The 16,450-nt window shown below is 28.8% G+C and overlaps 1 protein-coding gene across 3 annotated transcripts in view; it reads right to left on the bottom strand.

The window, feature by feature from the left end:
• Positions 1-12,167: 12,167 nt before the first annotated feature.
• The window catches only part of LOC107442614 (O-GlcNAcase), a 39,355-nt gene continuing 35,072 nt past the window's right edge, over positions 12,168-16,450 (bottom strand). For 2 of the 3 annotated variants that reach the window (XM_043054060.2, XM_043054062.2), the window contains exons 14-15: positions 15,979-16,141; positions 12,169-13,447 (exon numbers count right to left, since the gene is read on the bottom strand). In XM_043054060.2, the coding sequence (XP_042909994.1) occupies positions 13,311-13,447; positions 15,979-16,141 (300 nt within the window). In that variant the 3' untranslated portion in view covers positions 12,169-13,310. Of the gene's footprint in view, positions 13,448-15,978; positions 16,142-16,450 lie in introns of all 3 variants that reach the window. The other variant, XM_043054065.2, reaches the window with a different exon arrangement.

Genomic DNA, 16,450 nt, shown 5'->3' with positions numbered 1-16,450 from the left:
CTGTTGAAAATTGTAGCCTTTAGTCGCCAAAAATATCTTTTTAAGTTAGCCTAATTAGAAAATATTCTAATGATTATAATATTAGTATGATAATGCTGAAGTTTAAAGGCTGAAAGAAAGAACTCGGTACATGTGAAATACTGCAAAAGATATGATGCAATAATATGATGGCGCGTTTTCTCAATCTGCGGCGTAAAAATATATCGGAAGCAGTAACCCGGAAGTCTGGAAAGAGCAATTTTACCACTAGCGCCGCCACCCTTAGCTTTACACGATCACCCATCCATATGGTCTCCACTCCTAGGATTTAATGTCTTCTGTCGCTCACCAACTCCACGCCAGTTTTTATTCGTTATCTATTATTCGCCTTGCTTGCACATTTTGCAAAGTAATTATTAAATATTTTGCTTTCATGCTTTATTTTCAATATATTAAGAGTCCACACAAACCCTGCTCGCTATCACTCACCAATCCAAGGAATTTTGTGAAATCGTTGTCAGATGGCTTCGTTTCATCATTTCACCTCGCTAACCAGCATAATTACAGATAGAGATACAACCAATAGATAAAGCGGCGTAGGAAGAAAAAAAGCAAGATATTGGTGTTGATTGATATTTGTTCCCTTCATTTGGATTTTATACTTTAAGTCATAGAATTTTGCCTTTCCTCTCAAATGAAAATATGGGCGTTTTGCCAAATACTGAAGGTAACTTTAAAAATGCATCTAAAAGAGAATAATCTGGAGGAGAGTTTTAAATTATCTTCTTCTTCTTCATAAGCGCAACAGCCTTTCACAGGCCAAGCCTGACTCGCAGATTTTCCTCCATCTGGCCCTGTCTGGTGCGACGGCCCGCCATCGGTTGACTCCCAATAGCATGAGGTCCTTTTCAACGTCGTCTATCCATCTTGTATGTGGTCGTCCCCTACGTCTCGTCCCTTCAATTGTGGAAAAAGTCACTTCTTTGGCAAGGACGGCATCAGAATTTCTGAAGAGGTGGCCCAGCCACCCAATGCGTGATGCTTTAATAGTTCTCACAATGTTTATCTATAGTCAACATAAATATTAACATTGAGCCCCCTAGTTAGAATAATCTATAAATTTTTTTTTAATGATATCGCCCTGTTATTATCCATAAAGGGAAATATATATATAAAGCAAAATAAATAAATACAAAAAAATGAAGAAAATTAAGAAAAACAATAAGTTTCATTTATTGCAAGTAAATAGAACTCATAAAATAAGTTCAAAATGAAGATAAAACAAAGGAAAATTACAGACATATGAAAAAAGGGGGAAAAAGAAAACTAATAATAAGAATAAAAATATCAAAAAACTGAAACAAAATGATAATAATAAAAATCCGAAAAAAAGGATAATTTTTTTTTTAAAAAATCTGGAAAATAAAAGATATAATCTTTTTATCAGCTCAAAAAACTGAAAAAAAAAATGATAATAATAAAAATATCAAAAAACTGAAAAAAAAAAATAATAATAAAAATCCGAAAAAAAGGATAATTTTCTTTTTTTTTTAAAAATCTGGAAAATAAAAGATATCTTTTATTTTCCAGATTTTAAATTTTTTTTTAATCCTTTTTATTATTATTTTTTTTCAAGTTTTCTGTTATTTTCATTATTATTTTTCGTTTTCCCCTTTTTTTCATATGTCTGTAATTTTCCTTTGTTTTATCTTCATTTTGAATACATATAAATAGCTCAAAGGACCAAAATTTGAAAAAAAAAAAAAAAAATGCTTAAATTANTCTCAAAGGGCCAAAATTTGAAATAAAAAAAATGCTTAAATTAAAAAAGTCTTAGACTTTGTTGATCGGCTTATAGTCATGTTTAAAAGTAGTTGTTTCTTAAGAAAAGAATAATATCCGTACAACGTTTTATAATTACATAGCTTCAACAGCAACTAAGTTAAATTGTATTAAAACGAAGAAAGTGTAATGAATATATTATTGCTAAAAATAGGTTACTTTTTAAGCGCGAATGCAAGCTGATGTACGAAAACCATGATTTTTAAAATATATTAATTCTACAGCATTTTAGCTAAATTTATATAATTTTTGACCCATTGAGACTACAGAATATGTTACTTCTGAGATTTAAATATTTTGCACCTTTATTAAGGATGGATATTTTCTCCAATAGCCCGCTTTAAGGTTTCAGAATAACATTACCCCAAATATCTTTCCCAGCCAACAGCAAGGTTAAAAGATAGTATAGCAATTATCTTAATTAATTTATTTTATAGTAAATTTTATTTAATAATAGGACAACTAGAAATTGTCTTCATATATGCTGAGCGGATTTTGCTTCCGAGATTTCTGAACTAGGAGTGTTTTCTGGGGTGAGGAAGTTAGCTCCATGGCCAACCTTCTTAGGATAAATTTGAGGAAAATAGATTGCTTATTTTTGAAAGAAAGATTCTTTGGTCAATTATAGGAAACCATTAAAGTAAATAACATTTTAAAAAGTTTACATAATTTTGAAATATACAAAAAATATAAGCAAAATAAAATTTTCTGAGTTAAGTTTTATAGGAAGATTCAGATGGCTAGGACACATTCTTTGACGTGAAGATCTCGATCTAGTAAAAAAAGTGACATTCTCAACGATCGAGGGTGCAAGAAGAGGTAGACCACCTTATGAGGTAACTGGACAGCGTAGAGAAGGATTTGGGAGTGAATAGTGGGAAACACTTGCATTAATTGTATTGCCTATAAGACATCTGAAAAAGTCCTAGCCTGCACTGGGCTGTAGTGCTGATAGAAAAGAAGAAAATTCGTCGACTAAGTTATAATTTAAAATTATGATGAATGAAAAAATTTGTCATACATATTTATAAGTATAATTCAAATAATTAAAGTTTAGATTTTATTATGAAACTCAAAGTTAGGTTAAATAGGCATTCATGAATTTAATAGTTGAAGTATTTAATTTTAACATAAGCAGGAAACATTTTTACCAGAAATAAGAATGGAATGCATCTGAAATTACAGTATATAATAAAAAACTATTTTCCCGAAGGCAAACAATTTTTTAAACAAAAATTATAAATAACACTGCACTCATTTTTTTAAAAATTGTTAAAATATAATTAACATTGCACTTTTATTGTTGGCATAAAAAATTCGTGGGGAAATTGTGAATGTTTGTGAGCATGCAGGGAATGTTGTTTAAATGATGCTTCAATTTTTTTGGTTCACCTTAATTCAGGGCTCGAAAAACCACCCGTCCACTGCTGTCAAAAATTCCCAGCGGACAACAAATTTCTCGAATCCGACGTCCGCATGGACGGCCATTTTCCCCTTAATGTTCGAGATACATTTTCAATTTTTGTTATCTTACAATCTTTTTTGAAGGAGTAGATAAAGAAAACTTTTCTCAAGAATGGGTGTCATTAAAATTTAAGATACATAACATCGCTAAACACCAGAAAACTTCAGCCCTCAGAACCCCAAGCTATTTATAAAGACCTAATGCAGCAAAATGACCCACACAGCAACATACTGCGCATGGTGGAATTGATAAACAAGAAGCGTTAAACGCAATTATGAAAATCTACCTAATGGAAAACCGTTTCAGATTTCTGTGCAGAAACCTCTGTAAATCATTGGCTTGTTTGTGAAACTGGCAAACGTCATATTTGATTCATTTAAATAACGCAGTACCCTCGGATAAATTGACATTCCAGATAACTTGATCTTTGTCATTTAAATTATTTCATAAAAGAAATACTAGGTAACTATTAGTAACCCAGTATTTCTTTTATTACTGTATAATGTAATCCCAGTAACTATTAATTCATTGTGCAATTTATATAAATGTTTGTAATAAATAAGGGAAAATTATATTTTTATTTATTTAGAAGCTACGGGTTAGTTTCAAAGGAGGACGGGTACATTGTTGGACAAGCCGTCCTCTGGGACGGGAAAAATTTCTGAGTTTTTTTCGAGCCATGCCTTAATCTAAATATTTCTTAATACATAACAAAGAGTAAATCACAGTGTCAATAAACAATCAAAAATATTAAAATTCAGAAAAAATATATTTATTTACTAGATATGCTTTTCTTGCGCCTCCTAATAAAAAAGAAAAATTCAATGGCGATTTTCATTAAACACCCATCAAATACAATGCATGTCATTACAAAAGGTTACATTAACAAACTAGACAAAAGAAATTTTTTTTTTTTATAAAAAAAAGTACACAATCAACAACAAAACATAAAACTACAGACTAGAATAAATATTTAAAACATTAATCAAAATAGCCAAAAGTAGAACACAGTTTGTTAAATTTTTTTGTTACAAAAAGTCAGTCTAACTTAGTAAAGAGGGACACGACAAAATATTTTCAAAGGCATAAATAATATTCTTTTTTCTTCCAATTAGTTATTTTGTTTCTTAGGTTTTAAAAAACTCTGTTAAATGTATTTTAAACATTATGTAAAAATCATAAAACATATAATTGTTGTTGCTTTGGTTTTTGTCTTATTAAGTTTAAATACTAAATGAGTAAATATAAGGTTAAAATTTAAATATAAATAAGATTGTTAAAATTTCTTAACATTCTTAAAACATGTTAACACATCAATTAAAAATAGTAGTTTTTAAAAAGTTTTTTTTTTTGCAATGGAAAATTTGCAGATGTCGGCAATATTTTGCAGAAACTCAAAAGTTATTTTTAAAATTCAGCAACTTTTTCATTTTGATACTTTAGTGTCAAATATTTTTTCTCTTTGGTGTTTGCCACATTTTACTATTTAAGTCAGATCCCTTAGTATAAAAAACAACTTGCTAATTCTTTTAAGGTCAGAACATCTTCATACTTTTAGAAATAAGAAAAAAAAAGTTTTGGGTGCACCAATTTATTTTACCCCAAAATAACCCCATGGTATTTATTATTAAAAGAAGAAGCTAAAATATTGCGAAAATTAATATTGGGATACTAGGATAGAGCTAAGGGACTGCATTAGGTAAACTTATCCTAAGAGTAATTCACGCATTAGTAAACTTACTTATTCTTTCCACATTAATGAACTGAAAAATAAACACATTTACTCAATTGATAAATAATTGCCAATAAGGAAATTTTTTCCATGCAAATTGCTGATTAATTCCATTTTGCTGATTAATTTGCTGTGTTCCATTAATTTTACAAGTAGTTTCAAAAAATTCAATTTAGTTTCCATTAAGATCAAAGTTTAGTTGGATTACAGTGAAAAAAAGAAAGCTTTAGTTTAGGACTTAGTATGATTAAAGGCAAACATTTTGAAGTTTTCAAAACTTCATAATCGAGCTGTATAAAACAAAAATTATGAAGTGACCTAAATTCAAATCACAATTTATAATAATGCTAACAAATTACTGTAAATTTTTTTCTAACTCGAATATCGCTAAAATTATTCACTAAATTTCAGTAAAATAAGTCTCCATTACTCAGTTCGTCCTCCATTTAATTCCATTTTTTTAGCATTAAGTTAATCGTTTTTTTCAACTGAAAAAAAGTATAAATAAATTAAAAAATAAAGTGACAGCAACCATAGAGGCAACAACCATTTATTTTTATTGCAATCCATGCACAATCACCAACTGCTCAGAAGAAGTCCAAGAGAGTGAAAGAGACAACACCCGAGAGTAATGAGTAAATACATCTTTTTCTTAAAGATTGATTTGCATTGGTGCATTGTTGCAGATGCACACATTCTAATGAATAACATTCGTTTCAAATGTACAAAGTTCTTTATTTTTATTATTTGCTGTTAGAGTTTGAGTCGAAGGTAAGTTTATTGCCAAAGATGTTTAAGCATTGAAACATTTTAATCCTTTATAAAACTCAAGAGAGGAAAAATTCTTATACGATAGTAATCTACGAATCCACCAACAAAAAGAATAATGGCAAGTCAAATTTTCGATAAGATGAAATTTTCTCTTGGTTTTACGTGAAAAAAGCAATCATCTTGCAATCTATTTTAAAGATGAAAACTAAAATTAAGGGTGAATTCAAGTTTCTATAACACAATGTTTTTCATTAGTGTTAAAGATACAAGTTATTTGTCAAAAATACAATTATAATTTTAAAAACAAAACTAATGATAAGTGAAATTTTTGATACGACAAAGTAAGCATAGGTTTTATGAAATGAGAGTAATTACGAAGTGACTGTAGTTAACTCTTTTCAAGGAAATTACATGCAGCTATAAAAACTTAACTTTATTTAGTATTACAGCACACTTATACATAATTATTTAAATCAATTAGATATATATATATATATATATATTAACTTTTTGCTTGTTATTAAGTTAGAGACTTTTTAATTTGTAATTTAAATAATAAACACATCATTTTAATGTAAAAGAAATTTTTCAATAGCATGCTGAGGTGAAAATTACCCGATTACTATAATAAAGAGAAAAAAAAGGGATGCAAATCTGTTTAAGATATTTTTTGATAAAAAACAAAATTCACAAATCCAAAATTATAAATTTCAAAGAAATAAACATCGTGGAATGCAAATCAATATTAAGGAAATGAGAATTAAGTATTTTTTAAAAATAATTTAATAGTAGATTCTTGTCTGTTATAACATACATGATTTTTTGAAATCGTCTAAAATTGATTAAGATTTGAGTTAAGATCTAGGCCACAGGTTTTTAGCAAATAATAAATAGTTCAAGCTAAAAAAAGAATTTTGTTCCAACTTTATCCAAAATTTCATATAAGGAATCTATTTGTGACATTTTCTATTTCATATTGGGCAAATACATTTGGAATAATATATTAAATCAATTGATGTAATAACATAATTGTCATTTAAAGAGTAAATAAGATTGTTTTAAATCTCATGACAATTATTGCTTAGCTGTAAATATGCAATGCAATACAGTAATTATTAACATGTACAAAGCAGGGCATATTATTTTTAACACAATTTATTAAAGTTTGGATTTAATACAATACATTCAGGTCAGATTTAATGCAATACAACAGTTCTGATGTCATACAACATTTTGTAATGAACAGTGAAACAATTTAAACTTTATTTTCATAAGTATTAATTTTTTAAAAAAAATCAGCACAACTTTAATTTCTAATATTCAAATTGTTTAGATTTTAATTTTCTAGTAGGATCAATGATGTTAACTCTATTCTTTAAATTTGCTTATAGGATCCTTATAGCTAAGGGCAGATTTAGATGACATAAGTATTTTTTTAGATCATTTAGGGCACTTTTTATGCACTTTTGTGAACTTAGTAAAATTTTTTTTTTTAAAGCAATAATTTGATATCTATGTATATATATAAGAGGTTAGGAATAGCTACAGGGGTTGGACAAAATAATGGAAACACTTCTAGGCTAACACATTTTTTGATCTTTCTCAAAAAATACTAAGAGAATCATTTTACAAATTTAGGAATGTTTAGGATATGTGATTTCACATACTTATTAATGAAGCTCAGGAATGTTTAGGATATATGATTTCACATACTTATTAATGAAGCTCAAAGCTTTTAGACGTTTGAGGGACCAACAACAAATTACAAACAGAAAATAGTGCTTTTGAACACCCTATGTCAAAAAATGTAGCCGTAAATTAGTAACTTCTAACAAATATTTTGGTTATTATATGTAATAATTACAAAAAAGTTTGTAAACCTAGCAAAAATATTTAAGGATATATATATATTTATAAAAAAAATAATTTTTTTGTCCTACATTTTTGTTGCTATAACATTAAAAATAGTCAATAAAATCAAACAAAATATTTGTCGTAATTTAAAATTTATTGAAAACTGCGCAAGATATGAGTAATTAACGTAATTCTTTTATGCTGCGCATGCATGAGAAAAATTTAAATTTGTTTTCTTAATTTTGAAGTAAATTGTATTTGACAACTAATAAAAAAAAGTTCTATTATGATATCTTAAAAATTTAGTAAGTTTCAAACAATTTTCTAACTAGTTTCTGTGCTTTAAAAAAAAACTGAAAATGAAAAGAGGTTTTCTAAATTTTATTTCATAATATTAAACAAGATTTATTAAAATGAAAAATGACACCTGCATCATTTGGGATCAGCCCCCATAAAAGTATCTGTTATTTTGCATGCTTTCTTTCCTCACACAGTTTTTCAGTGCATAAACATTTATTGCAAGGTTTATTTGTTATTTATCTTATGATACAAAATAATATCTATAGAAAACCCCTTATATCATTTTGAGTTTCTTTTAACAAACACTAAAGCAACTTAGAAAATTGCTTAAAACTATTAAGATATTCAAACCGAATTTTTTTTCATCAGTAACCAAATACCAGATTTCTACAAAATGATAGGAAAAAAAAAATTTTTTTAAATTTTTTTCTGCACATATGCAGTATAAAACAACTACTTCAATACATATTGCACAATTTCAACAAATGTTTTTTAAATTTTAAAGCAAACATTTTGTAATCAATTTTAAATTGCTCTGAACATTTTATTGAGTATTTTAAAGTTATAGTAAAAAAGCATAATACAAAGAAATTATAATTTTTTTAATAAATTATCCATATTTCCAAAAATATTTAAGTTAGGCTTGTGAAGTTTTGGGCAATCATTGCATATAAGAACCAAAATAATTGTTACAAGTTACAAATTTATTTAAAAATTTTTTGGCATATGATGCTCAAAAACACTATTTTCCATTTGTAATTTATTGTCGGTCTCTTGAACCTCTAAATGCTTTGAATTTTATTGATAAGTGTGAGAAATCACAAGATCTAAACCCTTTTGAAGTTATATAATTATTCTTGGAATATTTCTTGAGAAACCGAAAAAAATATATTAGTGTAGAAATGTTTCCATTATTTTGATTTGTTTGATTTATTTATTTGATTTATTGAATAGTTTTTGTCTAATTTAGCATTTAACATTTATTCTAACTTTAATCAAAATTTGTATCTCAGTTTTTCTTAACATACATATTTTAATTATGAAGGGTTATGCTAAAAATCTTGAGTTAAGGAATTTTTTTTTGTCACCAAAAGAGAAGATGAACTTATAGCAAATAATGGAATATTTTAATAATCACATCTTAGCATAAAGGCAATATTAAATACAGTTTCATACAATGGACTTAATGGAACTAAAGAGTATCTATGAACTCAGATTATAATATACTCAAAACTTTCAAATATCAGAAGATTTCAACAAATTCTAATTCACAATAATGCAAAGATAAATCGGACACTACAACGTCACAATACTAATAAATATATTGGCACCTTGCTTATTAGATGTTTCATAAAAGTAAATATCAAAATTTCAACAACTCTCAGATATTTATCTTATCCATAGCTGAGAAATGTGTAGCTGTCTTGTTCAAGTTGGTAGTTAATATCAGGAAAAATAAAAGTTATTTTGCAATGAGCTGAAATATTATGATTAAAGTATACACAATTTATACATTTATATACCAATGTAAGATTTAACATTAAAATTGCAACATTGCTTAGTTCCAGATAAAAAAAAAATATATTTTAGAAATTGCTGAATAAGAACCTGATAATATAATCATAAAAGACAGTCAAACCCATTTAACTTTAAAAAAAAGGTTGAAAATTTAAAACTAGTCTATGAAAAATTTATTAATGAGAAATATGAATTAAAAATTGCGAGATTATTAAATATGTATAAGTTTAATATGCTATTTTCAAAACATTTTATAACACTCAGAAAAAAACTAAATTTTCACACATTTCCATGCTTAGTTATCTAGATTTTTGTAAAAGAAGGCATACATTTTATGAATTTTTCAGTTTGTCTTATTCTTATACTTAAAATTTATTGCAAAACACTCATATTTGTTATCAGAGTTGAAAATAACTTTTTTCTTTTTTTATAAAAAATAATTATTACAAGACCGATTTTCTTTGGGGGAAAAATATTGGACTTTCTGGTACCTCAAATTTAAATTAAGCATTTTCTCTGACCCTTGATATTCCCCTAATTTTTACAGATTGATAAATTTCCCTAACTTTTCCCTGTTCTGTGCCTACCCTAAATATTTGAAAACATTTCTGAAAAATTATAATATAATGAACAAAAGTGTATATATATGTATACACACACAATGGAAAGTCCTGCATCTGAAATTGGCAACACTTAAGCAAGTTTGGACAATAGATTCCCAACAAAAACTAAGGTCTGAGTTCAAAACAAGTTTTGTACAATGAAAAAAAAAATATAATGTCAGAGGTTTTAGTAGTTCTATTCCTCACTTTCTGGTGATTAGTGGATTCAATGCATAAATCACCAGAAGCTAGAATTAGAGAACATATGTCAAATGACACTTGGTTCTCTCAAAACAGCAAGTACTTAAAAAAATAAAATTTTTATCTTTCTTCATTTTTTAAGGAAAAGGGGAAGATGTTTGCTCATTTTGATTGTTAAAGAATATCCCAGAAATATACATTTCCGAGAAAGTATTGCCTAATTAATTCTCTTCTTCAATCATATATATTTTGTGTGTTCACTTTTTAAAATAATCAATATGACAACAGGAAAGTCAAGCTCAGCTAAGTATAGTTTTCAAAATAAAAGGATGATATTAGAGAACAATTTCATGCATATATTTAATAACAGTAGCTGCCACTAAAAGAATCAGCTCCCTTTTAACACATTCATTAAAGCCTACTAAATCTATCATTAAAATGTGGTAATCTGTAAAAATAAAATCAAAGTGAGTTTTTGTATTTTAACAACTACTTTAGTTTTAAAATTTTACTGTCAGCTTATTTTAATAAACAATATGTTATTGAAAAGAAATAATTATTCTCAATAATAATTCCTATTTCATTCCATGAGACAGTCTTTTGATGTTTTTATGAATATTCTTTAGCTAATCAAAATCTGAGCTCTATTGACAGCAAAAATCTCAAAATAACATACACCATATGTCTCGGTACATAAATTGACCAGTTGTATAAGTCAAATATTCTGTTACTATCTTGTAATCAAACTTCTGCTTTTGATTACAAGATAGTAAATTTCTGGTATGTTTGGTGTATAAGTAAGCCGTTCCAAAAGAAAGGACTAAAAAAAAAAAAAGAAAAAAAAAGAGAGAGAACATTTTCATTTAATTGTTAAAACTTTTTGAAACCTTTGGATAGGGTGAAGTCATTGAAGAATATTTTTTGAGGTACTTAGCCAGTGAGGATAAAGTAGAATCCATTGCAGAGTGGAATCTTTATGAAGGCATAGCTTACATCATGGAATCTGACACTGATGATGTTTTGAAAGTTTTCATTGTGCTGTATTTTGCTAAAATAATTTATTCAAAAGTATTTCACCTTTATTTTTAATGCAATTAAAAGTATTGTTTCTAAAAAAAAAAAACCTTTATGTGCAAAGAAATTATCAGAGAAAATGTAAAATTAACTGTATGTATATATATATATATATATATATATATATATACAGGGTATCTGCTACAATATACATTTTCAAATCTATGACTAATTCCAAGAATTTTTCATGACTTAAAGAAGTTATTATTTTCTCTGACAAAAACACAACAATAAATTTAAAAAAGCATTATAATAACATTAATTGAAATGATAAGTATAACCAAAACTATTATACTCTGCATCTTCATAGTTATAGATTTTAAATTAAAAGAAACAGAGTAAAGAAAGAGTTGAAGCAATAAAATAGCATAAAAAAATATTAAAGCAAATAAATTTTTTTTTTGCATAATTATATTCTAAAGATACTTTTCCATAATTTTTAAAAAGCATGATATAAACATTTTATATTTTAATAAAATATGACTGTGAGTNGAGGTATCTGTCCTGCATTCACATCTGTACCATTATTGGATTTTTTAGAGCTTTTAAAATAGAACACAATCCTAAAATTCAAAACAAGAAATTAAATGTAAGAAGAAAACAGTCGTTAAATATAAAATGAATATTGTTATTCTTACTGTTCTTCAGTAGTGACTACTGACTGCCCACTTGCACCACAGTCACTACTAGGACCGGATATTCTAGCCCATGCAACATACCATCTGTTGGCCGTCAACTGAATAGGCTCATCAAAAAGCATTGGATATTTATGCCTGAAATAATAGAGTATATCATTGAATTTTAACTATATATACAGGGTATCTGCTACAATATACATTTTCAAATCTATGACTAATTCCAAGAATTTTTCATGACTTAAAGAAGTTATTATTTTCCTTGACAAAAACACAACAATAAATTTAAAAAAGCATTATAATAGCATTAATTGAAATGATAAATTTAACCAAAACTATTATACTCTGTATCTTCATAGTTATAGATTTTAAATTAAAAAAAACAGAGTAAAGAAAGAGTTGAAGCAATAAAATAGCATAAAAAAATATAAAAGCAAATTATTTTTTTTTTGTAGAATTATATTCTTAAGACACTTTTCCATAATTTTTAAAAAGCATGATATAAACATTTTATATTTTAATAAAATATGACTGTGAGTAGAGATTTTGTTACAAATTCTGATATTCGGAACACCATGAAATTAGGATGGGGGGGGGATTCCATTTTAAAATTTAGATTTCTCGTAGGACCTAAATCCATGATTTTTTTACAAAAAAAATTAGTTAAAATCATAACATTTCATGACAAATTTTGTTCAAAAATCGAAATCGATGACTTTCTAGGTGCATGGATACCTTGTATATATTAAAAATAGTTTTTTTTATAGGGGTTAATTGATACAAAATTATTCTTATATGTTTCAATCTCTATAGTACCTTGATATTTCGCAATCCACGGATAACCAACTTTATTATCGGTATATAAATTAATCCTCCCGATTTTAGTAAAAATTTGGGTGTTTGAATACAAAGTCAACTTACACACCATGACGTATGGTAAATTGGTGAATAACTATTAATTTATACAAGCTTTATATTAAATGAGTTCGACTGTGGAGATTTACAGCATAAACGACAAATGATTCAATCAACATAAATTAGAAGATAGCAGATCCTTCTCCAATAGCAGCACAGCCACTAAATCAACAGCAAAGATATAAAATATTCATAAACAAGTTTAAAAAATGCACTCATGCTAAAGTTTTGTAGTGAAATAAAATATTTTGGTCCTTCAAAAATACAATATTGTCCTATTCGATATCCAAATAAATTACTTCCTATTTAGGCATTGCTGAAGGATGCGCAGACTTCCTTTCAGATTGTCTTTTGTGTGTGGTTTTTGTAAAATGAAGGCAGTGGAACTTCAACACAGCCATTTCCATAAGTAATGAAAAACCTCAAAACGTTCTTCCCATATAAAAAACATCTTCTACATGGAAACCAGGATGTGCGATTTCTAGGAAACCAAGCTTGGAAAAAAAGTCAACTATATTTTTATCACCAACAGTCACATCTACAAAAACACCATGCGAACCTAAAAAAGAATTTGAGAAATGCTAAAATATGACATTCTATAAATAGCAAGCTCTGACAGTAAAATAATAAAATACAGAAGTTAAACAAAATAATGTTAAATAATGCTATACCAACTTTATTGAAACAACTTTCTATAAAGTTGTTTTCATAAAGTCAGCTATTGTCACAAAGTTTGTAAATACTTCAATCACGGCTCAAATTTTATTAATATTTCAATGAAGAAAGCCTAGGAAAAAAGTTACATTGCGAAAATATGTTACTTTAAAAAGACCAGATTTATCTGAGCCATTTATTCCGATAAAACGATTTTTTACGATAAATATAATATTATTATAATGTCTCTGTTGTTGTTGTCGTGTCTATGCTACTGAAAAGATTAGAGTCCTCCAAAAGTCTTGATAACAAGGTTTGCAAGTTCTGGAGCCTGATGGCCATGGAGAATTTCGATGGGAGGTGCTCCAAGTTGAAAGAGGGAGCCGATAATGGCCTGGCAGACAAAAACATGGTCTGGAGTTAGTTGCAGATGAGGACAGTACTTGCAGATGGGATAGAATTTTATATGGGTGCATGAGATCTTCATGCCCTTGAAATGTCCAGTACGTAGCCTAGCTATTGTAGAGGAGAGGTTTCTTGGGCAGTTTAGATCGGGGATTGTTGCCTTGCTAAAAAGCTGGTTGTATATCATTCATCTGGCGACAGCATTCGCATCTGCACAGGTGACAGCTCGAGGTTGATCTTCGTCGCGTGCTTTCTTTGCAAGGGCATTTACGCATTTGTTCCCCTCGATTCCAACATGAGCTGGGATCCACTAGAGAGTGCAACGGATATTTAATGAATGAAGAAGGGTATTAAATTCTTGCGTTATTGATGCTTTACCGTTATGTATGGCTTCGAGTGCTGATTTTGAGTCTGAGAAAATCACAATTTCTTTCATTGAGTCATTTAGAGAATGGGAGCGACAATAGGCAAGAGCCTCTTTAATAATGATTAATTCGCTGGTGAAGTTCGAAGCAATTTGNTTCGATCCTTGGGCCGGGCAAGGCCGACTCAGCCTTTCATCCCTTCAGTGGGTCGATAAAATGAGTACCAAGCATGCTTGGGAACTAACACTGGGGGTTCCGCGTTCGGCTGACCACCTGACCGGAACATATGCTCCTGCACCCCAGAGCCCAAGGTCAAGAAAACTGAGATGGGCACAGTCGGCCTTGGCCCTCTTAATGGGCTGTCGCGCCACTGAGTTAGTTAGTTAGTTATATCCTTCATCTGGCGACAGCATTCGCATCTGCACAGGTGACAGCTCGAGGTTGATCTTCGTCGTGTGCTTTCTTTGCAAGGGCATTTGCACATTTGTTCCCCTCGATTCCAACATGAGCTGGGATCCACTAGAGAGTGCAACGGATATTTAATGAATGAAGAAGGGTATTAATTTCTTGCGCTATTGATGTTTTACCGTTATGTATGGCTTCGAGTGCTGATTTTGAGTCTGAGAAAATCACAATTTCTTTCATTGAGTCATTTAGAGAATGGGAGCGACAACAGGCAAGAGCCTCTTTAATAACGATTAATTCGCTGGTGAAGTTCGAAGCAATTTGGCCAGTGGGTATTTTGAGTTTGACGTCATTTTCTGAGGGGTAAGTGATGGAGATGCCAGCACCACCTCTTATATAATGTCTCTCTAAAATGTATTTATAGATATTTCATACAATAAGATTATATTTTAGAATAAAAAACAAAAATAAAAAATGTAATCAAAGTTCGTAAATTGAAAAAAATTTAAAATTGGTATTTTGTCATTTAAAGTACGTCACAAAGAAAAAATTTCATGTTCAAGATTTTTTCGGGTGTAAAAAATAAGAAAATTCATTTAGAAATAGCGTGCACTCCCCCCCCCCCNATCCCCCCCCCCCCCCCAAATTTTTTTTTGGCTGCCTAATTGGCGTTTATTTGTAGAATTGCTCATATTCTCTGTTGATTTCGTAAAAGACACTACTGGGACAAATTTAGCGAATGGGTTGATACGAAAACAATGTCTATGTACTACATTTTGGATCAGCGTTCCCCCAAACTGCACAGGTTGATACGAAAACAATGTCTATGTACTACATTTTGGATCAGCATTCCCCAAAACTGCACCGGTTGATACGAAAACAATGTCTATGTACTACATTTTGGATCAGCGTTCCCCAAAACTGCACTTAGTGGATGAATTTATTAACCAGATTTTTTGTTCAAAAAACTTTGGTTTTACCTTCTTTAAAGACATAAATTTCCATCTATCATAATTTTTATTTATTGACTACTAAACACTTAAGAAATTTTTTTTAGTACAAATTTTTTTTTTTTAATTGCACAGGTGTTTCATTCTTTTCTCTTTTCTTTGTGCAGTGTTAATACAGTGCTTTTAAACTGGACATTTTTATAAAGAGGAAAAAAAAGCTAAGAAGAAAAAATTATTTCCTGAAACATAGAAACTACATGTTCATTAAAAATTGGATTCCAGTTTAAGTGCAATGATGAAATGAAAATTACCATTTGCTTTTAAAGTAGATAGTATACAGGTTAACATTCTCTTAGGGACACTAGAGTCACTGACTGAGGGTAATATGTTCATTCTCAAGATGGATGGATGATGAAGATAAACAACATCAGGTGGACCATCTTTTTGTTGGTTGTAAAAAGAAGCTATGATCTCCTAAACAGTCAAATGTAAGAATTATTTTAAATGCATCAATCAATGGTGTAATCATTAAAGGATATAATTTATACATACATGATAACTTATTATAACTTTCATGAAGAAATATGTAAACACAGAATTTGGCAGTAATAAATTATCACCGCACCAAATAGAATGAAATAAATTATCCCCACATACATTAATGTATGGATTACACTTCAAAAAACAATGTATTTATTTCTAATTTTAATATCTTTTTTTTTACTCATAAATAGATCCAAAGCATTGGTATTTTCAGCCCTTTTGTAGTAGCTATGTAATATG

The sequence above is a fragment of the Parasteatoda tepidariorum genome, chromosome 9 (genome assembly GCF_043381705.1).
Source record: "Parasteatoda tepidariorum isolate YZ-2023 chromosome 9, CAS_Ptep_4.0, whole genome shotgun sequence".
Lineage (NCBI taxonomy): Eukaryota > Metazoa > Arthropoda > Arachnida > Araneae > Theridiidae > Parasteatoda > Parasteatoda tepidariorum.
This window is presented reverse-complemented; position numbering and strand designations above follow the sequence as displayed.